Source organism: Lepidochelys kempii, chromosome 10, assembly GCF_965140265.1.
Source record: "Lepidochelys kempii isolate rLepKem1 chromosome 10, rLepKem1.hap2, whole genome shotgun sequence".
NCBI classification, from domain to species: Eukaryota; Metazoa; Chordata; order Testudines; family Cheloniidae; genus Lepidochelys; species Lepidochelys kempii.
Window position 1 is genome coordinate 79797484 of NC_133265.1, and position 25270 is coordinate 79822753.

General features: G+C 42.1%; 2 protein-coding genes and 4 non-coding genes across 14 annotated transcripts in view; 1 reads left to right on the top strand and 5 right to left on the bottom strand.

Moving 5' to 3' along the window:
- Nucleotides 1-1093: 1093 nt before the first annotated feature.
- RPL4 (ribosomal protein L4) lies at nt 1094-8563 on the bottom strand. Its single transcript, XM_073304404.1, has 10 exons — nt 8484-8563; nt 6744-6915; nt 5538-5644; nt 4885-5023; nt 4155-4279; nt 3535-3664; nt 2408-2564; nt 2101-2184; nt 1312-1432; nt 1094-1214 (listed from the first exon to the last, which is right to left on the bottom strand). The coding sequence occupies exons 1-10, from the start codon at nt 8484-8486 to the stop codon at nt 1173-1175; spliced, it is 1080 nt and encodes a 359-aa protein (XP_073160505.1). The 5' UTR covers nt 8487-8563; the 3' UTR covers nt 1094-1172.
- LOC140895212 (small nucleolar RNA SNORD18) lies at nt 3388-3458 on the bottom strand. The gene has a single exon (XR_012154147.1). It is a non-coding gene; the product is annotated as a small nucleolar RNA SNORD18 (small nucleolar RNA).
- On the bottom strand, nt 5090-5189 carry LOC140895213 (small nucleolar RNA SNORD16). The gene has a single exon (XR_012154148.1). It is a non-coding gene; the product is annotated as a small nucleolar RNA SNORD16 (small nucleolar RNA).
- On the bottom strand, nt 5734-5805 carry LOC140895211 (small nucleolar RNA SNORD18). Its single transcript, XR_012154146.1, has one exon. It is a non-coding gene; the product is annotated as a small nucleolar RNA SNORD18 (small nucleolar RNA).
- On the bottom strand, nt 6988-7087 carry LOC140895214 (small nucleolar RNA SNORD16). The gene has a single exon (XR_012154149.1). It is a non-coding gene; the product is annotated as a small nucleolar RNA SNORD16 (small nucleolar RNA).
- A 393-nt stretch (nt 8564-8956) lies between the features above and the next one.
- ZWILCH (zwilch kinetochore protein) overlaps nt 8957-25270 on the top strand; it is a 28026-nt gene continuing 11712 nt past the window's right edge. For 2 of the 9 annotated variants that reach the window (XR_012154107.1, XM_073304405.1), the window contains exons 1-11: nt 10067-10195; nt 14526-14577; nt 15422-15517; nt 15629-15747; nt 16310-16506; nt 17073-17152; nt 17580-17735; nt 17941-18012; nt 21546-21639; nt 23008-23063; nt 24821-24926. Coding sequence is in view for 8 of the 9 variants with exons in the window: in XM_073304405.1 (XP_073160506.1) it covers nt 10134-10195; nt 14526-14577; nt 15422-15517; nt 15629-15747; nt 16310-16506; nt 17073-17152; nt 17580-17735; nt 17941-18012; nt 21546-21639; nt 23008-23063; nt 24821-24926 (1090 nt within the window). In the remaining variant the exon portion in view is untranslated. Of the gene's footprint in view, nt 9055-10065; nt 10196-11320; nt 11612-14525; nt 14578-15421; nt 15518-15603; nt 15748-16309; nt 16507-17072; nt 17153-17579; nt 17736-17940; nt 18013-21545; nt 21640-23007; nt 23064-24820; nt 24927-25270 lie in introns of those variants that run through there. The other 7 variants (XM_073304406.1, XM_073304407.1, XM_073304409.1 and 4 more) reach the window with 7 other exon arrangements.

Genomic DNA, 25270 nt, shown 5'->3' on the forward strand with positions numbered 1-25270 from the left:
TAAGCCAGCTCATTAGGTCTTCTTTTTATCCACTCCTGGTTTCCCTCATGCTTTTCCCGTCTAGAATTGCACCCTGTCTCCAGCATCTTCTCTTCAAATCCCTCCAACCACACACCCATGTGTCACTTTACTTTCACGGTTGACCACCCGTCCTTTAGTCTATTCTTCCAGTCTTAAACTTCATTAAATACACAATGTAGAATTTGTCATCTAATTCAAGTCTTCATTTCAATTCTCCTCCCTCCCTTCTCTACACCTTTTTGTAGGATATTACAACTGCGAGGGGGGACAGTGTGTGACTAGTGCACCATGGCAAATTTGACACTATGCAAGTGCTTAAGATAGTTTTCATGACTTAAAAGTACTTGCATAGTGTCAAACTTGCCATGGCACCCTAGTGACAAAGATCCAAGTCAACAAGACAATGTTGGTCAGATTGTTTAATATTAAAACAGGCTTTAGGCAGGGAAGCATCAGTTCTTACTAACGCTCTGGATGTTACACACAACTAAGGCTAGTCAAATTTACTATAAACTGAAATAAATATCTTCAATCTTCTATTGTTTGGCAAGTAGTGAGAGTCTCCATACTTTAGAAGCTGGATGGGTCACAAGGAACAGTCAGTGTTGGCATGGGCACCGTACTATAGATTTTTAATGTTTAAAATAGAATACATGGGTCATAGTTCAATATTAAAGGGCAATTTAACTTAACTTTGAGGTGAAACTTCCTTAGAATAAACCTGCTTATCATCTAGGTATTGTCTACACTAAGGGCTTTCCCTTTCCAAAGTTTCCCACTGGATCTAACACCAACTCCAGTAGTAATTCTGGGAGCCCTAGCCAGTGATCCCACAGTAACCCAGGTATCAAGTTCCCTTTTAATAAAGTTTAGCTACATTTAAGACTTTTTTTTCTTCTTCCAAAACACACCTTTCACTTGCAACCCCCCCCCCCCATTATGCTTTCTGATAGTTTAGTGTCCACTGTTGTTTAGTCTAATTGCTCATCTATGGTTTAGTTTACTTTCACTGCACCCTCCCTCCCTCCAAAGCATTTGCAGCAGTGGTCACAAACAACAAAAAGACACTCCACCAAGTCAATAGAATATTTATTTGTTGTAAATCCACAGTACAGACTTTAGAACTTAAGTGGATAAGCCTGATGAGTGCATTATGCTGCAGCCTTTGACTTCTTTTCTTGTTTGTTTTTGTGCTGTAGAGGGGGAGGGAAAAAAAAGATTAGTCTTCAGAAACATGCACAGAATATATAATAAATAACGCTTAGATTAGGCATCTAACTTGAGTCTCACATTTTGAGCGTGGCGCAGGATAGTATTGCGTCGCATTGTTTTGGCATATGGATTCAGTTTTATCATGACTCTCAAGTTCTTCAGAGGATTCTTCTTGAGAACTCTACGGTGAATCTTTTTACTGTAAAAAGAATTCTCAATTAGTGTACTTCATGGAGATACAAAACAGTTACTTAAGAGTTGGAATACATTTTACTAAACTCTTTTCTTCCAGAAAAGTGGACCTATCCTTAATTGTCAAAAGACCATGTCACTGCAGTGTCTGAAGGACACTGATAATATCTGTGGTCTTAAATCCAGACACCGTGTATATTTAGTTCGGTAAGGTAAAGTTAAAAGTCAGAAAAACAAGGAAAAAGTGAAGGATTATACTACACGATGTATGGCACTCAGCTGGGAAGGGACTGTCCACATTAATATATTTCATTTAGCTTGGAAAAAATGAAATGGAAGCCTAGCCAGTTTCACTTTCTGGTTTTCATACATTAACACAATATTGTATTTTCCTGGTTGTAAAAACACTGGACAAGGTGTAAATTCCTACCGAATAGTTGAAAAATATGGAAGTGTTTCTAAATATTCAATTTATAGCCAGCTACTTGACCATGTACCCTGAATTAATCTACATAAAGCCAAGTTCTTCACATAAATAGATTTTTAAACCAAGAAACGAAAAGGATAAGAACATTCTGGTTTGCCATGTTGAGTGTCCTACACCCCCTCATCCCAAAAAGTTGAATAAGTGTTCAAATAAATCCTTGTACTTTGTAATCAGATAAAAATAATTACTTTGGTGCACGCAGGGCCTTCTGGATCTCCTGGCTTTTTAAGATTCTTCCAAGGTCTGTATTGGTCATCTTATGCATTGGTAGGCTACACAAAACACAAACATTTAGAATCAAAATTAGGTGGGGATATTTAATCTGTACTCAATTTTATGAAGAGCCAGCTATTTAGGAAACCTTACATCCTCAGTTAAGACTAATCTTACCACTAAACTAAAAGTTACAGAACTTTTGTGTTGACTAATACCATATCACTTGTCAGAATTGTCTTACCAAAATTTTTAGCCAAGTCAGTTTCTAGGTATACATACTTATAGTCACTCTTTAGGGTAGCAGGTTTGCGCCAGGTACCATACAATTCATCCAACTTGCGGAAGGCACTTTCAGTCCAAATGCAGAAACGCCCAACATGGCCACCTGGAGCAAGTCTCAAAAGATTCAGCTTGTTTACATTGAGAAGAGTAATTCCTAAAATGAGACAAGATCACAGTATTTGTATTTCATTTGATACAATAGCAAAATCAGAACAGTTCAGTCCACAAAAAGCAAGTATGGGTTTACTAGTTTTAAAGGCTTTATACTACAAAGATATACAGGCATCAAGATTACAAAACAATGTATGAAATTTAATTTTACAAATGATATTTGAAAGGACAAAAAAATTGAGATTGTATCCGTATCAGCAAGTTATCTTTCTGCTCCATAGGAATATTTTATCAAATAAATGAAACATTTTATCTAATCATGCCAACAATGCCCTTAAATGTACTAAACACATTCTTTCAAGGTACAGTATCCGGCACTTCACCAACCAGAAAGCTCTATTAACCAGCATTTCTGGTATCGCCCAATACAAGTCTTCAATCTAGTAACCGGGACTAGTCCACTGCCCAGGAGGTTATGCAACTGCACATTGTGCACTCTACTTTTATGCAAAAGAGGCAGAAGACAAGCAAGCTGATATCAGGGATTTATTCAAAAAAGCAGCTTCCAGGGTGTGTCATAGGGTCATTACAGATTCAGCCCAATCTCCTACACCTTCTAAATCTACAATGATAATTGTAGATAATTGATAATGACGACCCTGAGGTACTGCAAGAGCCTGAAGTGCCTTCTGAATCAAAGATTAAATTTTATTCAGTATAGTTTTAGTGTTAAGTGTATTTTTAGTGATCTGGGTGTATGCCAAGTGCTGCCCATAGCGATACATATTGTCATAAGATAACCTGCATGCCAGATAAAGCTTTTACAGATACGTATACATATACACACGCTCACTGAATTCAAAATAGTAGTCAGAACTTCCACAAAATCATGCGTTTCAGAAACACGGACCAATGAAGTGGAATCTCATCATTCTAGGTACTCTCATCCAAACAGAAGATCAGAGCCTCCCGATAATAAACATACTGCCATTTGTTCAGTAATTCAAAGTTACCTGGGATATTTCTAAAAGCCTTGATGATGCCATTGTCCTCATTATAGATAATGCAGGGTCCCCTGCGCTGGATGCGACGGCGATTCCTCATTTTACCCTTCCCAGCACGCATACGCTGAGAGGCATAAACCTATGCAGAAAGAGAACATCTAGAAATCCACACAGTACAATTCCCACTATTAAGAGGTAGCAAAATCAAGTAGTCAGATTTTCACCATCATCACTGTTCATCTGAAACACGGACCAGTGAAAAGTTCATCATTCTGGAGATAAATTAGGCTATTAAAATGCTTTTCTATGCAACACTGAAATGAAGAGTCTTAGAAGGAAGCGGGCAGTGATGTGAAGCAGCATAGTGAAAGAGAAATTTGCATTGTTCGGCTATAATTTGGTTTGAACCTACTAAAGTTTGTCAAGCATTTAATTCTTAGCAAAGTGAAGTCAAGATATGAGTAGAGCATATAAAAGCAAACATCAAAATTTATATTATTTACTAACTGAATTATAGCAAATGAAGACTCTTTAGAGCCAACATATTAATTTACTAAGCTGCAGTCTGGCATGAGCAATGTTTTAATGGGAATTTAAAGGTTTACTTGTACTGACAGTAATCAACTCACCTTTTTAATGTCATTCCATGCTTTAAGCTTTTTCAGAAGCAGAACAGCTTCCTTGGTTTTCTTGTAACCCTCAACTTTGTCCTCAACTACCAGAGGAAGTTCTGGGACCTCCTCAATGCGGTGGCCTGATAAACATTTTATGAGAATTTGATTATAAATTATCTATTCTTTTTTGCCCACACAAATCCCTATGTAATAATGAGCATGTATAGCAAAAGCAGTAATGCAAACTTCATCACAGGACCCCACTGGTGTCCCCTCAAATCACATCTATAGGGACTACTTCTAGGGCTGAGGTTAGTTCAACCGGTCTTGGGCCTCTAATAAGAGTAAATCATAGTGGCGATCTGGAATGTGACTCAAAACTGGTATTTCTGCAACTGGCTATCATAAACTACCAGGGCAAGATTCACATCAACGACAGGCTGTTTCCATTCTGTTTTGTATAACCTCAATGTACTGTTTTTTCAGCTTTACTCAACATATATGCTCCTTTTATTTGAAACACTTCACATGAAGTGGATACCATTAAACAAGTTGTACTGTAATACTGTACAACACTCAACTTCTTTGGAGTGAACTAAATTACCCCATGACCCAAAAAAAAGGGTTTCTCACTTTATCATACAGCCTATCTTATCCATTAGTTTATACCAATGGCAATAAATAAATTGTTGGCACGTTGTGCAGCAGTAAACAGCAAGCATTCTGGAATTTTCAACATACCCACCTTTAGACATGACCAGTGCTGGGAGAGCGGAAGCTGCCAAAGCAGAACAGATGGCATACCGTTTTTGAGTTGTATTTACTCTGCGGTGCCAACGTCGCCAAGTCTTGGTTGGGGCAAACATACGGCCTCCGCGACACATCTATGCATCCACAGTTAAGAATAAAACTTTTCAAGTGTTTTTACAGAACAAGACATTTTAAAGCCTTGCTCAGCATTAGCTATTCGTCAACCATCTGTACCAGCTCACTGACAGCAGGCAACTGTCACTGAGTACAGAGTAAGACTCAAATTACAACATCATGGCAAGCTAAACAAACAGCAATGTGTATCTCAAAAATTAAAGTATCTTTCCTCATGGTAACAACGAGGAGTCCAGTGGCACCTTGAAGACTTAACAGATTCCTCACGGTTATCAGTTAATTGTTTTATACATTAAAATACATTTGAATCCACACAAGTGGATCTGTAGCCTTCATATTACTACAGACTTTTGAACTTTTTATGATGCAGTGCAATCTACAGTACATGTAGAAAGAGGAAGACCCTTCACATTTAGATAATCCTGGTAATTAAATCAGAAGATTTCTGCTTCCCCACTCAAAGAGTTCAATTTTACACCGACTCAATAGTCACAACCAAAATCAGAAGGATACATTTCCAAAAGCACCTTGGCCAGAGCGATGAGTTCCACCACCTCGCACTCGGGGAATACGAGCAACAGCTCTTCCAGTACCCCAAGATTCAGCACTGGTCTGATGTCCTGAAACAATAACATTTTTAAATCATCAATAAGAGTCCAGAGAAAGTGAAACAGTATTTTTTCTAAGTCACAGGAATAAAGACCTCAAGATAATCAGAACTTCCACTGATATCATATAGTTCAGAAACACGGACCAATGAAGTGGAATCTCATCATTTATTTCTATGCAGTGAATGAATTAAGACAGATTTCGAAGCTTGAACATCAATTTGCACAGAGACAACAACTGACACTATACTATTAAACTATCAAAATGTGAATGTAAATTACAAAATTCACTGAACTTTAAGATGGATATACCAAACATACATATTTTCACACCAAGTAGGTTTATGCCTGTTTAGTACTTGGATGGGAAACTCTGAAGGAAAACTTGTAGCATCAGCCCTCCCTGTATCAGGCCATGATCAAGAATGTTGTCTCTTAAATAGAATGTAAAACTGAGATGATGACCTAACCACCAATGGCAATCTGGTATTCTATGGCAGTGGTTCTCAACCAGGGGTACGTGTACCCATAGGGGATACATCAATTCATCTAGATCAAGGTTTCTCAACCTGGGAGTCCTGAGCCCAGGGGAAGGAGGGGGTGGTGGCATGGGATGGATTTAAGGAGGGCTGGAAGTGCAGGGCTGGTGTTAGACGGTGGCAAGCAGGGCAGCTGCCTGGAGTCCTATGCCACAGAGAGCCCCACAAAGCTAAGTTACATGCCTCAGCCCTGGGCGGTGGGGCTTGGGCTTCAGACTCCTGAAAGGGGTACAGAAGTCTGGAAAGCTTGAGAACCACTGTTTTATGGCACTTCTCATAACAGGGTTGTTAACTGATTTTGCCTAGCAAAAATTCCTCTGGTGGTTCTAACTGGCTAAGATACTTTCTGCAGTGTTTGTTTCTGGTTCCACACCAGAGGTAGCTGCAGCTCTAAGTCCTTCTGGTTGTACGGTACTATGTAAATTAAGTCCTGATAGTTTTAGAGCTAAACTTAAAATTCAAATAATGTAAGTGGCATGTATACAGTAAGTTGACAAGTATTATATATTAATGTAATAAAACAACAATCCTGATCTAAATGAACCTATTCAAATTCTGTAGACAAATCATACCTGCAAGTTCACTGACAGCATAGGGTTGTCTATTGTTCTTGCGCAAATTGGTATGAACAAAGTTCACGACATCAGGGCGAATAGGAGCCTTAAATACAGCAGGCATGGTGACATTTTTGCCTGATACCTCCCCCTTTTCGGAGTACACAGATATTAATGGACGAGTACAAGCCTGAAAAAGACAAGAGTTTTCTTCAGCACCGATACGTTAAGTGGTTCAGATTCAAAAACGTGTTAAAAATATTGCTCAGGGTCAAATGTCTTCAGTTCAACAGCGCCAGCATGATGACAGCAGGCAACTGTCACTGAACACTGGATAAGACGCAAATTATATCATCATAGCAATCACTGTTTCCTTTTATATTTATACCAAACGCCTTCATAACACTCTACGAGTAGTCACAGACACACTTGGGAGATCAACACATTTCAGCTTCAGCAACGATGTAAATCTCGCTATCTGTTTTACAAATACGATATCCATACTGAATTTTATTTACAGATACCTAATACAATGTATTAGTAATCTTTTCATTAAAACAAGTTCATTTATGAAATCTGTGCATTTTGGAGCTTTTTTGGTGCTGTAACTAGGAACTTAAAAGTTATTTCACTTACAAAATTATCTTGGAAACCTGAAAAACCAACCAGGCCCAGTACTGCTTTCCCTCCAGTGTCTAATAAGGACCTCAAATATATATGACCAATATTTTGGAAACAAACTCCCGGCCTCAACAAAATGGTGTGGATCGGCCATTAACGTTGTGAGTGAGGAAATATTTTTCATTCCAACCAACTTCTGTTGTGAAAAAAAGAACAAGGTTTCAAGCTACAGAGAGCTCTCCTTCGAGTCACTAACACTGTTTGGCAATACTAAAGGCTTCTCCTTCCCTCCTAAAGGGAAGGAGAGACCTTTAGTATTGCCACACAGTGTTAGTTTTGCTCATATGAGCATTTAGCTAACAACTATGATACATACTATATACTGCAAAAATTCCTAATAATGAAAGTGTCAATTACACTAATTTCCAACACTGACTACATCATGACAGCAATTACGACCTCTTCATCAGCTAGATCTGTGGGCTAGGCTGGCAGCAGACATGGAACTACAGGCTGCTCAAGCCAGGTTCTTGCCTCATGCTACAACGTGGAAACTTGTAACATGATTTCACCCCAAGCGTTTTTCAAACCCTGTATTTTTTCTGGGTGGAAGGGAAGAAGTGGGACGGGGAGAGAGAACAGGGCCCGCATAGTCTATTGTTAACAGTCCTATATCCAACCCTTCCATGCTTTAAGAAAGGAACAGGCAAGAAGCGGATTAAGCCGAAGCCAGGCTGGACCTGTCCACATCTGTAGCCCCCCCTCTTCCCCCACTACAAAGAGACTCTCAGGCGGGGCCCAGAGCTGAGCTACGGGGTCTCAGCCATGGCCCGTTCCGCAGGAGCCAAGCCCGTCTCCATTCCCCCATCGCACACCGGCCTGCTCCCCCAGATTACGTCTTCCCTCCCGCCCAGGCCTACTACGCTCCCCCACGCCGGCTCCACGCGGCAGGCCGACCGCTGACGACTCCCAAGATGGCGGCCGTCCGCCCCGCGGCCGGTGCCCTCCACCCGCAGGCGGCCCAGCTCTGCCCACCGATTCCTGTTCCCCGCTCCTTGGCTTACTACTCGCCCCATTCCCCGGCACCCCCCTGTCGACCTGCCACCCGACAGCCCAGGCCCACAGGCCGCGCCTCACCATGCTGGCAGAGGAGCCTCCGGCTCTCCCACCTCACTCCGCCACGGCCCCAACCGGAAAAGGAAGGACCGCTTACTGCCGTCTCCTTATAAGTAACCCTCCACCGCACCCTTCCCTAACCCATCCCTCCCACACTTGCCAGGGACCGGCACGAAAGCAAGTCTTCTAATGTCCCATCCACCGTCCGATTGAGGTTGTGGAGATATTCTCATACCACAGCCTCCCAGGCTTCCCATCCCTCCCGAGCCTGGGGACTATTTTTTGGCGGATGGATTCCGAGGCGGGGCTGACAAAAATTATAATATGAAGGAAAGGGCTTTTTAAAAATAAAATAATGATGATAAACGCGACAAAAATAACGTACAACGAATTGCTAGAGCTCAACAAATTAAAATAGTGTTTTCTGAGCCCGGGCTGTGCTGGGTGTAGTCCCGGCTGCAGGGGCCGTGACCTCGGAGGGGCGGGAAGGCGCGGAGTTCGCTTCGCTTTCCCGGACTGGGAGGCCGGCAGGGCGGGCAATGGGCTCCCACCGGCACCAGGCGGCCCTGCGGCTGTACGACTGCCTGCTGCAGTGAGTGTCCCCGGCGGCTGGCCCAGTCCAGGCCTCCCCGAAGGGGTCCGGCAGCTGCCCGGCTCCGGGCCGCTCACTGAGGGGCCGGGAGACGGTCGCGGGGGGGCGGCGGCGGGAAAAGGAGACGGGCTCGTGAGGAAAAGGCCATCGGGCCTTCCGTTGGGGGCGGCGGGGGGCGGTCGGTGACAGGCCCATGGGGCTCCCGGCTGATGCGCGGGGTGGCTGCCTGCGGGGCCGCGAGCGGCACGCAGCGGACACCCCCGGGGCTGGCCCCACCGGAGCCCTTGCAGCCCCGATCCAGGGGGCGGCAGCTTTGAGCGTTAGCTGCAGCTGGCCCTGCCTGGGCTGGGGCCTCTTATTGCCACTGCTTGGGTGGAGCTGGTCATCGGCCTCGGAGCAATTGCCTTCGCAGACGGTTACATATGATAAATGGGGAGGGGTGCGGGGCTCTCGGGCTGTGCTTTGGCCCCTGCCCTGAGTCATTTCCAGAGCAGGGGAGGTAGGCTGGTTCCGCCAGAGGCTGAGGATTTTGCGATCCAGAGTCCATCATAGAATCATAGAATATCAGGGTTGGAAGGGACCTCAGGAGGTCATCTAGTCCAACCCCCTGCTCAAAGCAGGACCAATCCCCAATTAAATCATCCCAGCCAGGGCTTTGTCAAGCCTGACCTTAAAAACTTCTAAGGAAGGAGATTCCACCACCTCCCTAGGTAACGCATTCCAGTGCTTCACCACCCTCCTAGTGAAAAAATCTTTCCTAATATCCAACCTAAACCTCCCGCACTGCAACTTGAGACCATTACTCCTTGTTCTGTCACCTGCTACCACTGAGAACAGTCTAGATCCATCCTCTTTGGAACCCCCTTTCAGGTAGTTGAAAGCAGCTATCAAATCCCCCCTCATTCTTCTCTTCCGTAGACTAAACATCCCCAGTTCCCTCAGCCTCTCCTCATAAGTCATGTGTTGTAGTCCCCTAATCATTTTTGTTGCCCTCCGCTGGACTCTTTCCAATTTTTCCACATCCTTCTTGTAGTGTGGGGCCCAAAACTGGACACAGTACTCCAGATGAGGCCTCACCGATGTCGAATAGAGGGGAACGATCACGTCCCTCAATCTGCTGGGAATCCCCTCCTTCCGGACTGTAAGTGCTTCAGAGCAGGATTTGCCTCTGTTTCTGTGTCTTAGGCCTGCTCTACACTTAAAAATCAGACTGACCTCACTAGGTCGCTGAGGGGGTATGAAAAATTTCATGCCTTCAGTGCCATATTTAAAATTTTTATGACAGCTAATGTTAAAATTGTATAATATACAGGTTGAGAAAAGAGTGTTTGTACATCTGGGTATAGTGTTTAGATTATCCACAAATTCAAGGTTTGTTTTTAAAGTCATAAGATACGTATAGTGCATAATCAGCAATAACCCAAATTTAGGTGAATGAATTTAAGAATACAGTTTAGATATTTGGCATCCAAGTATTCGGGTACGTTACTCATGAAAAAAGTTCTACAGAGAATTGGTGGTGGAAAGCAAAATATATCAATGAGTGAAGATTGTCCCTCAGTAATTGAGAATTTAGGATAGGTTGTCCATTTAGAAAAAAACAGTCCATCAGGAAAGTATTTCAGTTACTTTCCTGATAGCTCAGTGTTTTGAGCATTGGCCTCCTAAACCCAGGGTTGCGAGTTCAATCCTTGAGGGGTCCATTTAGGGATCTGGGGCAAAAATTGGGGATAGGTCCTGCTTTGAGCAGGGGGTTGGACTAGATGACCTCCTGAGGTCCCTTCCAACCCTGATATTCTATGATTCTATGACTGCGCTTCTCATCGGCACTCCAGCTTATCCCTCTTGGTATTGCTGAGGTCCAGTGATGTGTTCTATGTAGATGTCCCTGACCACCTGATGGCGTCCGACGCCATGAGTTGTTGCATCAGCTGAGCATAGTGTTGACCAACTTCACATTCTCTCAGCATTCCCTCATTACTGGGGTCCCATGTGCCCAGGGCTCCGACGATCAGTGCGTGAGTTTGAACCTTGTAGCCCCTAGTTCTCAGGGTGTCTATTACATTGACCTAACATCCAGTATAGATGTGGCTTGGCTGACGAAAGGAGTCTTCCATGGACCTTGCTACTGCTTCTTGGAGAGGTGGATTAACTATATCGATGAAAAAGCTCTTTCCGTTGAAGTAGGAAGTGTCTACACTATGGCAGTACAGTGGCTCTGCTGTAGCAGCTGTAGGGTTATCAACCCTCCTGGTTTGGCCAGGAGTCTCCCAGAACCAGTCTCGATCTCCCGGAGGCTACTAAAGCCAATCCAGGAGATTTTAGGCCACTAAAAGTCTGGCGATGCGGTGGGACTAAAGTAGGCTCCCTACTTGCCTTGGCTCCGTGCTGTCCCTGGAAGTGGCAACATGGCCCGCAGCAGCTCCTAAGAGGAGGCATGGCAAGAGGGGGGTGTCTCTGCACACTGCCCCCACCCGGAGCGCCAACTCCTCAGCTCCCATTGGCCAGGAACAGGGAACCGCAGCCAATGGGAGCTGCAGGGGCAGGGCCATCTGAGGTAAGTGCTGCCCGGCCAGAGCCTGCACCCCTGCCCCAGTCCCCTCCTGTACCAGAACTCCCTCCCAGAGCCTGCACCTCAACCTCTTTCCCTAGCCCTGAGCCCTCTCCTGTACCCAAACTCCCTCCCGGAGTCTGCACCCTGAACCCCCTGCCACACCCCAACACCCTGCCCCAGCCCTGAGCCCTCTCCCACACCCAAATTCCCTCCCAGAACCTGAACCCCCTGCCCCAGACCTGACCCCCCTCCGGCACCCAAACTCCTTCCCAGAGCCTGCACCTGAACCCCCTCCTGCACCCCTGTCCCAGGCCCCTTCTGCACCCAAACACCCTCCCAGATCCTGCACCCCCTCCTGCACCCCAATCCCCTGCCCCAGCCCTGAGCCCCCTCCCACACCCAAACTCCTTCCCAGAGCCTGCATCTGAGTCCCCACCTGCACCCCAACTCTCTGCCCCAGGCTCAGCCCAGAGCCTCCTCCCATGCTCCGAGCTCTTTGGCCCCAGGCCAGAGCCCACACCCCAGCCTGCACCCCTGCCCCAGCCCAGTGAAAGTGAGTGAGGGTGGGGGAGAATGAGCGAGGGATGGGGGCTGGAGTGAATGGGAGGGCCTCAGAGAAGGGGCAGGGGTGTGGCCTTGGGGCAGGGGGCGGGGCAAGGGTGTTTGGGTTTGTGTGATTAGACAGTTGGCAGCCCTAAGCAGCTGTAGTGTACACATGACGTTCTACATTGCTTAACAGGCTGTCAGCTCTAGCCACATAATTGTAATAGGAGATTAATACAGTTATTAAGAAGTTGGTATCATCTATACTGGGCAAAGTATTATGGCTGATTGATTAATTTAGTAAAATGAGAGAGTAATGGCAGGTGAAGCTAGCTGCAAAAAAGTGAGTGGCTCCTGGGTAGAAGAAACTGCAGTCAGTCTTGGTCTTGCCTTGGTTTGGTGCAAACTTGGGTTTCGATTCTAGAAAGGGATCCGTGTGATCCCTACATGGAGTTCCACATAGGCACACTGGTCTGTTCATGTCTTTCCCTTTGAGGACTGGGGCCTTAATATAATGTCAGAAATAACACCTTAAATTCTAGTGTATTCAAAGTGTTATACCTGAAACTTGTTACTGCTTTCTAGGAAAAAAAGGAGTTTTTCTTGATGGCATTGCAGAGAATATTGAGCGAGAACTGGGAAAAGGAAGAGAAGTGAAACTAAGGCCTTGTCAACACTAGAAAGTTATACTGCTTTATATACAATACTATATGCTCCCCCCGCCGGCCTCCACAATGTGGATGCAGTAAAAAGGTGTTTTATATTTGTTTTGTTATTCCCATAAACTATACCTGTATAAAGCACCTTTATACACTGGTATAAAGGTATAATTTAACTGTGTTCATGCTAGAGATTGCACTAATATAACTGGATTGGTTTAAAAAAAAATTCACAAGCCTAACTGAAATAGTAATACTGGTTCCAAAAACTGTGTGTAGACCAGGCTTAATGCATTTTTAAAAAGAGTAGTTTACTTTAAGAAATGCCAGAAAATTGAGTCTTAAAACATATCTAAAACTTAAAACACTGGAAAAATACCGAGGCTTTGTTTAGATTAGAGTTTTTGGTGCTGTTGTAACCTGAGTTAACTGCTAACATACATATGTAGCCTAGGCGAACCATGACCTGGAATAAACATTTGTGTCTTGGATGAAACATTTTTGGAGTGTCTATGTCAGTATGTACATTCATCTTGGTTAACTCAAGTTATATGGCAGTCATTTAACTTGAGTTATAACAGGCCTGATAATTCATGTCTAGATGAGGGTTGATAGGTTGTGTGAAGCTCTCCATTATATTTTAGGGTCTCTGTCCTGTCCAGCTCTGACAGTATGTAAGTTCTCCAAAGGAAATCTATATGCTGTAAGAAGTGGTATTGGTGTTGCTTTCAGTGCTCTGATAGCGCAGTAATAGATATGGCAAAAAAGCCTGAATTGAATGGTTGCTATTTTTCTCCTCTATAATTACTGAACTTTTGCTGCAGTGTTTTAGATGAGGTGTGAAAACAAATAGCTTGATCAGTTTTGGTCATTAAAAGATCTCGTGGTTGCTTGTCAGAGTTACGGGTATTAACCAGTAAGAGTAATAATATACTGAAATTGGAATATTCCTATTGTTCTTCACTTCCACTTCTCAAACTAAATTTTTGCTGCTGCCTTTCAGTGGTAGATTAGTGATCCATATTCATGCTGCCTGTAAACTGCATTTGGATGCCTCATGGTGAAAGGAGTTAACAGTACATTGTCAGCAAAAAATTACTCTCCATCTGAATACTTTTTACCCATTGTTGTTTCCAGTAACACCTAAGATTAATATAACTGAAAGAGACTGAAAAATAAGACTTTCTCTACATTTGGAATTTGTTTACTCTGCTCACATGGCACAATTTTGTGTTAAAATCACTGACTATGCTGGAGAAATAGTAAAGTAAGTTTTCCCTTCTATTTGTGAGTGTCTCTCACGGCAACAGGGGAGAGAAACACATTTTTAAAAAAACAAGAATTGGGAAGATACAGACCTGATCTTGCAAACTGAGGTGGGTCAATGCAGAGCTTCATTAAATTCAGTGGGGTCTGCTCCCATGGAGGAACTTGCAGGATCAGGGCCTATGATTGTAGAACCACAGAGACTGTTAAGGAGACTCCGGCAGCTGTTGAACTTGAAACTTTTTATTTTTCTAAAGTTTTTAAATTGACTAGATTTGAAATAGATAATTCATGTAGTGTAAATGTAGTTTTATTTGGAGTCCGTAGTGTGCCGTAGAGTAAACTAAGCTCTGAGGCTCATTTGCTTTCTAGTTTTTAGAGACAAATGTATCATTTGGGGAGGGGGGGAAAGAAAAAATAAACTAAGTGAATATTTTGTTTTATTTCAGAGTATATAATGAAGGAAACAAAGGTATCCCCAAAGACCCGTTTCCCTTTGAGGTAAATACATTTTTAAAAAAAAATAAGCTTAGAAGTGGTTTGAAAAATTTCTAAAGATATGTCAGAGACCATTATTTATTTTTAAATTTATAACAAATGGGTGTGTAGAAGAGAAGCATCTAATCTTGGGATCTAGGCAAATTTGGCATAATTTTAAAAATGAGTAACATTTAAAAACAGCTTTCTCAAAGGTAGGAAATAAATAGCTGAATAGAAATGACAAATCAAACAGTACCCTTAGTGCACTCCTTTTCTTTTCATATTCAAAAGCCTGAGTAAAGAGCTATGCTTTGCTGCATGCCTTGAAAGCAACAGATTTGGGCTATTTGGGATCAGCTCAGGGACTGAATTCCAAACTTTAGAACCACTCATGGAGAAACTGTCATGAGAAACTCCTCCTCTGTTTTATATCAAGGGGATTACATCTTGAGTACCTCCACTGACTGCAGCTGCAACAGCATGGCATGCGAAGATGGCAATCTCTTAGGTCTTAAGCTATTCGGGGTTTAATAGGTCAATTAAACCATACATTTCCCCTGGAAACCAATAGGCAGCCAGTACAGATTCAGGAGCTGCGATTCATGATATGATGTTATTAAGTGGCTTGCAACATTCTGCATCATCTTAAATTTCTCAGTTGATAAGGTTTAGCTCCATGTAGAGTACATTGCAGCTGTCTTATCTTGAAGTGAGAAAGGCATGGATTATTAATGAATGGTTGAAATTATAGTAGAAAATAGTTTGTTATGTAATTAGTTGTTTTTGAAATATTTATAAAAAAAATGACTTCTAAACACAACGTGTAAATGCAATACATTAAAAAAATGTTCTTTTCTTTTGGCAGGCTGATATCCAAGTATGTTTGGTTGATGCGGGTTGCGGAAGTCCCTTAGAATGTTTTTGGAATGGAAACAGTATGATATTCATTATGCAGAAAGTGGTAAGTGGGTTTTTTTTGTTTTTGTTTTAAAACTAGAGCTTTATGTTTACATCCCTGGAAACGTCCAAATATATTCCAATTTTCAGATTTACATGTGCATTTCTTTTAAAGGGATATGTTGAATTCACTGACCAAATGGAAGAATCACAAATAGATGATGCCACTTATATTTCAGAGTTTGCACCACAGAAGGATTCTGGACCAGTTGCTCTGTCTGTTACAAGAGCAAAGTAAGTTTCCATAGTTTTATCTTTTTGTTTAAAAGCAGTTTTATACCTTATTCAACACAAAAGTAAATTCTGTGCAGCAATGTAACTAGCATACTAGCTGTTGCGTATAGCTAAACTAAACAGGCAGCAGGGGATGGATCACTTCAAGATTACCTGTTCTGCTCCTTCCCTCTGAAACACCTGGCGCTGGCCACTGTCAGAAGACATGATACTGGGCTAGATGGGCCTTTGGTCTGACCTAGTATGGCTGTTTTTATGTTCTAGCTAATCATAGGAATTTGCAAAGCTGTATATTAATGGGGAGATGACTGTATTTCATCATGGAAAGGGAGCTCATACCTACTAGAAATATTAATAACTGAAGGAGTAATAAACCTGATATAGCAAAGGCACTTGTGAGCAGTCCCATTAACTTAAATTGGATTGCTCATGTGTGTAAGTGTGCAGGACTGAGACGTAAATGACTTTACTGTTAATACACTAGATTTTGAAGTAGAGTTAACAGAAAGGGGTTAGCTAACATCATGTTAAATTTTGTTAATGATTGTTCTTTTATTTCCAGGCAACTGATTTCACTCTATACAATGGCACAAAATCCAAACATGACCCATCTGAAGATAAGCAAACCAGTTGTGCTTCCTCCCCTGTGGGTAAGATGTGACAGCTCTGACCCTGAGCATACCTGTTGGCTAGGAGCTGAGCCTCTCAAAAATGGGAAAAAAATCACAGGGATCAGTTTTCATACGGTTACATGTAATGGTAAGTTCCTCTTGGCTATAACGTTACACAGTCAGCCATTCCCCAAAGTTGAAAGAGGGGAGGACAAGAAATAAATGAGAGTTAATACAGTAACAACCAATATTCCCATGATGGGTGTCCACTTGTGCTCTATAATCTAAATTTTCATTTTAAAATAATTGTCTCTAGCCCAAGTGGTATCAAAAATAACCTTCAAAGTGTGAACGGAATGCAATCAATGCAGTGGTATTGTGTCAGACTGTCTGCAGAGCTGTACCAACAACTTTTAGGGAAGTGAGAATTTCTCCCATTCATTTCACTTATATATAGTAACTGAACCCTACAGAACATTTAAAAATGCCATTAATTTGCACTGCTAATTGTATAAAAGCAATAGAGGGATGATAGTATTTTGAAGAATAGCTTTACGGTGAATGGCACCTTACTCTGGTGTCACAAGTGAGCAGAATTTGCATTGTGAGAATACCGCCACTTATTTTTTCCATTTTGATCACTTAATATTTACATCTGAGTGCTAAATTCAATTTGTGGTTAGCATTTTCTGAAAGTCTCTCTTCCTTTCCCAGGTCCTACAGCTGATATAACCTGTTTTGCAAGTCTAGAAGACCTCAAAAAGGCACACAAAATCAGACATCGCTCATCTATTGTAGGTTTTTCATGCTTTCCCATGCTTTGAATATTGTAAATTTAATTATTTTAGTTGTAAGATTTTTGTATATTTGTTAATTTGTGGGACTTTTTGGTTAGCTTTATGGGTGGTGTTTATATCTTGATTTGTGTGTGGATCTGTAGCACTGTGAGCTCCTGCTAATCTGGGAAGCAAGGGACCACACGTGGTACCTAACTTCTGGATGTGCGACATTGCAGTTTGTTTGTCTGACACTAGCCAAGTTTTATTTTTAAAGTTCTCTTATAAATGTTTGATTGATGGAACACCTGCCCAGTACTATGTTGATTTGGCATTTTAGGGCTCTTTTGCAGGCTTCAGGAAGTATCACATAACATTCTTTTGAAAATAATCCTTAGAATGGTAGATCTGTTTTAAATGTCTATTTAAAATATATTCATTCTAGGTGGCAACCAAAGGCTTTGCTCAATATGAGCTTGTTCGATCCACTACATTGGAGGATACAGGGATTGAATCAGAGAGTAATATATATATTGATATTACATGGAGTATTGTGGATAAGATTTTACAGACACCTCCACTCACTGCAGCAGCAACATTGGTAGGAGAAAGCCTTTGTCACTGTTTATACCAAGTATTGTAGATCACAGAAAATATGCTAATTTTTGCTAATTACATTATTGTTGCAGTAGCAATATAGTATGTTGATAACATTCATAATAAATAGTTCATGAGTTTTGTTAATAAGGTTTTAGCAAATTTGTATTCCAAACTCAAAATCTGATGTGTATTTTTGGAATTTTCAGAACATTAGACTGGAATCTGGGGACCCCAGGAGTCCTGTGTTCCAGTTACATAGAGAACTGCAGTTTCTGATTGTAAGTATAAATGTGAAATTTCCAATTTATATCAGTTTGGTTGTCAGCAATCTGCAAGGAATGGTATTTTTTACGTTTTTTGTGTTCACAGAGTCATAGAAGATTAGGGTTGGAAGGGACCTCAGGAGGTCATCTAGTCAAAAACCCTGCTCAAAGCAGGACCAACCCCAACTAAATCATCCCAGCCAGGGCTTTGTCAAGCTGGGTCTTAAAAACCTCTAAGGATGGAGATTCCACCACCTCCCTAGGTAACGCATTCCAGTGCTTCACCACCCTCCTAGTGAAATAGTTTTTTCTAATATCCAATCTAGACCTCCCCCATTGCAACTTGAGACCATTGCTCCTTGTTCTGTCATCTGCCACCACTGAGAACAGCCGAGCTCCATCCTCTTTGGAACCCCCCTTTAGGTAGTTGAAGGCTGCTGTCAAACCCCCCCTCACTTTTCTCTTCTGCAGACTAAATAAGTCCAGTTCCCTCAGCCTCTCCATGTAAACCATGTGCCCCAGCCACCTAATCATTTTCGTTGCCCTCCGCTGGACTCTCTCCAATGTGTCCACATCCTTTCTGTAGTGGGGAGCACAAAACTGGACGCAATACTCCAGATGTGGCCTCACCAGTGTGGAACAGAGGGAAATAATCACTTCCCTCGATCTGCTGGCAGTGCTCCTACTAATGCAGCCCAATATGCCATTAGCCTTCTTGGCAACAAGAGCGCACTGTTGACTCATATCCAGCTTCTTGTCCACTGTAATTCCCAGGTCCTTTTCTGCAGAACTGTCGCTTAGCCAGTTGGCCCCCAGCCTGTAGCAGTGCATGGGATTCTTCCATCCTAAGTGCAGGACTTTGCACTTGTCCTTGTTGAAACTCATCAGATTTTTTTTGGCCCAATCCTCCAATTTGTCTAGATCACTTTGGACCCTATCCCTACCCTCCAGTGTATCTACCTCTCCCCCCAGCTTAGTGTCAGTCACTAACTTGCTGAGGGTGCAATCCATCCCATCATCCAGATCATTAATAAAGATGTTGAACAAAACTGGCCCCAAGACCGACCCCTGGGGCACTCTGCTTGATACTGGCTGCCAACTAAACATAGAGCCATTGGTCACTACCCATTGAGCCCAATGATCTAGCCAGCTTTCCATCCACCTTATAGTCCATTCATCCAATCATACTTCTTTAACTTGCTGACAAGAATACTGTGGGAGACTGTATCAAAAGCTTTGCTAAAGTGAAGGTATATCATGTCCACCGCTTTCCCCATATCCTCCGAGCCAGTTATCTCATCATAGAAGGCAATCAGGTTGATCAGGCATGACTTGCCCTTAGCGAATCCATGTTCCTGATCACCTTCCTCTCCTCCAAGTGCTTCAAAATGGATTCCTTGAGGACCTGCTCCATGATTTTTCCAGGGCCTGAGGTGAGGCTGACCAGTCTGTAGTTCCGTGGATTCTCTTCCTTCCCTTTTTTTAAAGATGGGCACTATATTTGCCTTTTTCCAATTGTCCGGGACCTCCCCCGATCGCCATGAGTTTTCAGAGATAATGGCCAATGGTTCTGCAATCATATCAGGCAACTCCCTCAGCACCCTCAGATCCATTGCATCTGGCCCCATGGACTTGTGCATGTCCAGCTTCTCTAAATAGTCCTTAACCTGTTCTTTCACCACTTGGGGCTGCTTACCTCCTCCCCATACTATGCTGCCCAGTGCAGCAGTCTGGGAGCTGACCTTGTCTGTGAAGACCAAGGCAAAAAAAGCATTGAGTACTTCAGCTTTTTCCACATTTTCTGTCACTAGGTTGCCTCCCCCATTCAGTAAGGGTCCCACACTTTCCCTGATCATCTTCTTGTTGCTAACATACCTGTAGAAACCCTTCTTGTTACCCTTCACATCCCTTGCTAGCTGCAACTCCAACTGTGCTTTGGCCTTCCTGATTACACCCCTACATGCTTGAGCAATATTTTTATACTCCTCCCTAGTCATCTGTCCAAGTTTCCACTTCCTGCAAACTTCCTTTTTGTGTTTAATCTCACCGAAGATTTGTCTGTTAAGTCAAGCTGGTCGCCTGCCATATTGTCTATTCTTTCTGCATATCGGAATGGTTTGTTCCTGCGCTCTCAATAAGGCTTCTTTAAAATACAGCCAGCTCTCCTGGACTCCTTTCCCCCACAATTAGTCTCCCAGGGGATCCTGCCCATCAGTTTCCTGCTTTTCTGAAGTCCAGGGTCTGTATTCTGCTGCTATCCTTTCTTCCTTTTGTCAGGATCCTGAACATGACCATCTCCTGGTCACTGCTCCCCAGGTTGCCACCCACTTCTTCTATTCCTACCAATTCTTCCCTATTTGTGAGCAACAGGTCAAGAGGAGCATGGCTCCTGGTTAGTTCCTCCAGCCCTTGCACCAGGAAGTTGTCCCCAATACTCTCCAAAAACTGCCTGGATTGTCTGTGCACTGCTGTATTGCTCTCCCAGCAGATGTCAGGGTGGTTGATGTCCCTCATGAGAACCGGGGCCTGCGATCTGGAAACTTCTGTTAGTTGTCCGAAGAAAGCCTTGTCTACCTCCTCCTCCTGGTCTGGTGGTCTATAGCAGATGCCCACCACGACATCACTCTTGTTGCTCTCACCTCTAAACTTAACCCAGAGGCTCTCAACAGGCTTTTCTCCAGTTTCATGCTGGAGCTCTGAGCAATCATACTGCTTTCTTACATATAATGGAAGTCCTCCACCTTTTCTCCACCGCCTGTCCTTTATACCTTTAAACAGTATATCTTTGTCCTTTATACAGTTTATACCCATCCATGACAGTGCTCCAGTCATGTGATTTACCCCACCAAGTCTCTATTATTCCAGTCACATCATAGTTCCTTGACTGTGCCAGGACTTCCAATTCTTCCTGCTTGTTTCCCAGGCTTCTTACGTTTGTGTACAGGCACCTAAGATAACTAGCTGATTGCCCTGCTGTCTCAGTGCGAATCAGGAGGGCTCCCCTGTTGCACCCTCTTTCCCACTTACCTCGGTGCTTAGGTCTCCATCCCTTGGCAAACCTAGTTTAAAGCCCTCCTCACTAGGTTAGCAAGCCTGCCTGCGAAGATGCTCTTCCCTCTCTTCGTTAGGTGGATCCCATCTCTTCCAAGCAATCCTTCCTGGAACAACGTTCCAGGGTCAAAGAATCCAAAGATCTATCTCTGACACCACCTGCGCAACCGAGCATTTACCTCCACAATTGGATGGTGTTCTTATTTAGAATCTCCGTAGCTGTTTAAAAGGTTCTTTGAAATTACATGAATATATTTAATGCAAAATAATTTTTAATGCAGTGTTAAGGTTGAGAAATAAAGAACACACAAATCAGAACATTCCAAACATGTCTAACACAGCATTAGCTTGGCAGTATTGCATACCATATACATTTCTTGGTGGAATTTTCATATGGTGGGTAATTTTTCTTTGCAAGTTTAATACACTTTTATATTCTCTGTTATGTGCAGAACCTCAAACAAAATAAGTGTCTCTGGATTTTTTTGTGCTCTTAGGTTCTGGCTGAAGGCTTGAAGACTGGTGTGACTGAATGGCCTGAGCCTTTGGTAGCTGAATCAGCGGTTGAGCTTGTCCAGGAACTTCTGAATGGTATTTTTGTTTAATAATTTGAGATGCTATGATTGGGTGAAATTGTGTGGAGAAGGGCAAATCCTGTAATCAAAATTTATGTTAAGAAAAAAATTGCAAGGGACTTAAAATTTCACAAGAATGAAATGAAAATGCCACATAAGATTATGATAGTATTGGAACTGCAAATGGTAATTTATAAAGGTACTGTAGTCCACCAGAAGTGTTCAAGAAACAGTTTACTTTGTATACCTCTAACTCTCCTGGTGAAATCATGAGAGTCCTGTGCAATGGGTAAACCTTAGTGTTTTTCCCATGTTGTGGAAAATCGGAAGAAAAAATGAAATGAGACAAATAAAAATCTCTTGTACAACAGTTTACAGACTGAGACAGGAAAGACACATGTAAACATAGTGGCCAAGATTTCAGTGACTAGTGATTTCAGTACACCAATCTTTGTGTGCCCAACTTGTGTTATCCAAAATTATCCTGAATTTCAGAAAGTGCCAAATGCCCACTCTTTGAAAGTACATCCTTTTTAAGGTGCCTCAAACGGAGGCTTCCAAAAATCACTAGTAACTTTTAAAAATTCTGGCCACTAAGCGCAAAATTCATGTCAGAGAGGCTACAGACATGCAAGTTTAAGATTATAGAAAATGGATATAGAAGAAGAGAAACGGAGAACTTTAGAATGAAACTGAAAATATCCACAAATTTGCATATAGACTAACAGAGAAGCAAAAAAATGTAAGGAAGAAAACCAGAGATGTTGATGAACAATAAAACCATCGTTTCAGCATTAGTGAAGAGAGGATAGGTGTTAACAAGCTATCACTAGGCAACTATTGTAAAAGTTATTGTAAAATATTGTATATTTATTGAATATTGTAAAAGTAAGTGTGAAAAACTGACAAAACAATTTACTTTAAAAATACACAAGAAGGGACCATCCCAGACTAAACTGTCCTTAATTGATGGGCATATAGAAATAATATAACAAATCCTTCCATTATGCAGCTGAATGTATTAGATGCAGGAGAGTGGTGATTTCTTTTCAACGCATGTGTGCACACCTCCAAACCCTTCTCTTCCACCTCCCCGCCCTTGAGGAGGGCAAGGAACCCATGACAGCATTATGAACTCTTTTTTAGTGGGTGAGGATTTTTTTTCATAAGTCTGATTAGATCATCCACCTGAGGTCCCTTCCAACTCAAATATTCTATTTTCTAATATAGAATAGAAGAAACAGTGTATAGAAAGACTCACAAAGAAAGATAATACCTGTCAGTATTTGTTAGTAGGACCAAAATTGTAACATATCTGAGACTCATACTGTTGTTCAGCTGTACATGATTATAGTGGTGCAATTCCTTTCCCTCCCCCTTCTAGATTTAAAGAATAAACTGGATGGATTTAATACATCGGTACATAAAAATGATGCAGAGGTATGTGTATTTTCAGTCATCCTCTTGTTTCTTCACTCTCTCTGCAGTACTTTGAAAATTTCCCCTGTTGTCCTGACTCAGCAGGAACTGTAGGAGATCTATTGTTTCAAAGTACATGTAGCCGTTGGGCACTTAACTGAACGCGAAATGCCATTTGTGCCTTTTCAAAATCTCTCTCAATATTTTATAATTTAGCATTTTCCCCGGAGTTTTACTTAGCTTTTAGTACTTGATTGTTATGTTCAAAGAGAAGTAGCTGTGATCTTCTCCAGCAGGCAACACCAATCCTGATGGATAAGAGTGGATTAACTCCACAAAGGTCTGCTTCCTTCTCTCTCTTCCTCTTTACCTATGGGTTGGAGATTTCTCTCTCTGATTTCTTCCAAACACGATCACTTTTCATCATCTTAATCTTCCCCTCTCATCTCCTAAAGTGATCAGTCTCATGCTGCTATTTGACCTTCTTGCATGAAGCGCTTTGATCTCTGTGCCAGTTTCATTCTGCCGCTGGTTTGACTCTCCAGTGGTCCATGGCCTACTGGAGGGTCTGGAAACTGGCAAATTTATCTTTCTAGCTGTTTACGTAACACACACCACTATGGTAATTTCCTGCCTTAAATAACTTCATACAATTTTGTAGGGATTTTAATATTTTTAGTAGTTATTTAGTAATTATGTTAGTATTTTTATTTATTTGTCTTCCTCCCTCCTCACAAATAGTTGAGTTTTTTTTCTTTTTATGGGATGGTTAAGTCAAATAAATTTTCCATTTTGATTGCAAGTCTGTGATTTAATGTACAGCAACAAAATCATAAACTTTAGTCCTGCATCAAAGATCATGGGGAAAACCATACGCTCAGAATAATTTTTTTTTTTTTTGTATTTGGTGCATTGCAAGTCATATATTAAAAAAAAAAAAACCAAAATCACCTGTGAAACCTGTGCAGTAGTAGTTATATCTTTTACTGGTGCTTCTCTAATTCCATCACTGCAGCTGTTTATGACAGTACTTCCTGTCTATACTAGTATAGCCAGTTGTAAGTCACAGTGGAGTCAGCGTCCATTTTTACTCATTCTAGGCAAGAATTCTGGTCAAGCTCTGCCTTGCAATGGCCAGAAACCCTTCTTCCCAACATGAATGTCTTTTTGAGGGCACATAACCTTTAGGAATTAGCTGTTTCCCAAGAGGTTAGGACTGTGGCTCCTCACTGGTTTGTTAAGACTTGGTAAAAGCATGTTTCTTAATTGGTATGAAATACGTTTATTTATCGAACTACTGATTGGGCAGGAGCAGAAATATTAATCTTGAGAATAGACTTGGCCATTGGAGAGGATTTGATTTATGTGGATCTTTAGAACAGCGGTGTGCAAACTGGAGCATATAAGATTCTCTGGGGTTTGTGTGAAGAAACTGGGATCCTGTGAGTCCTGCAGAACCCACTATCATAACAGTGGGAACAGGATAAAAATAGAATGGGTATTATGGGGCAAGACAGGAGCGGGATTAAAAATATAGTCCTCTTGCACTGCAAACAACATGAATGCCCTGCCTAGCAGCCACCCAGCTCTTAAGGCAGCACTGTTGCCAGTAGTAGTGCAGAAGTAAAGGTGGCAATAGAGGGTGGGATGCAATAAATTCTGTGAATGATAAGGGGGGGCACGATTGGACAAGTTTGCACACCACTGCTTTAGAATGTTATGACAAATGTTTGACTTCATTTTGAAGGAGCATTTTCAAGTAAAACTCTCTCTTTCAGAAAGTCCAGTGTGACTCTGCTGCAGTGGACAGTTCAATAAAATCACTTTTTAATGAGCGAGGAGACCTGGATTTTGCTGAACAATTGTGGTGCAAAATGAGAAAGAGTAAGTGTTTTTTCTCACTGCCTTTATAACTTTTACACATTTCCTATACCACTTTTTTATACATATTTTAAGAAATTGGTATAAGTTTCTCCAAGTTTTAAGAACTGATTAACTCTTCAGGATGGTTATGCCATAAACAGGCTTAAGGATCATTGTCATTCATTTAATCATAAGATAGCATGCTCTATTTACGATATTATAGGAAAGTATGGTGACTTGTGGTATGTGCACATTTTCTCTTTGCCAAGTTGATTGTTGGTTCTGTTTAGCAATAAATAGTGCATACTTACTTTGTTAGTGACAGCCATTTATCTATAAAATAGACTTTACTGGGGCTCACGGAA

Bases quoted from the DNA above. Each gene is read 5' to 3' on its own strand.
- RPL4 (XM_073304404.1), bottom strand. The intron at 5,024-5,537 runs GTATCCTTCTGA...GTGGATGCATAG, and splicing joins GCCAAGGTGCTTTTGGAAAT to ATGTGTCGCGGAGGCCGTAT. The intron at 3,665-4,154 runs GTGAGTTGATTA...CTTTCTGCATAG, and splicing joins CATGGAATGACATTAAAAAG to GTTTATGCCTCTCAGCGTAT.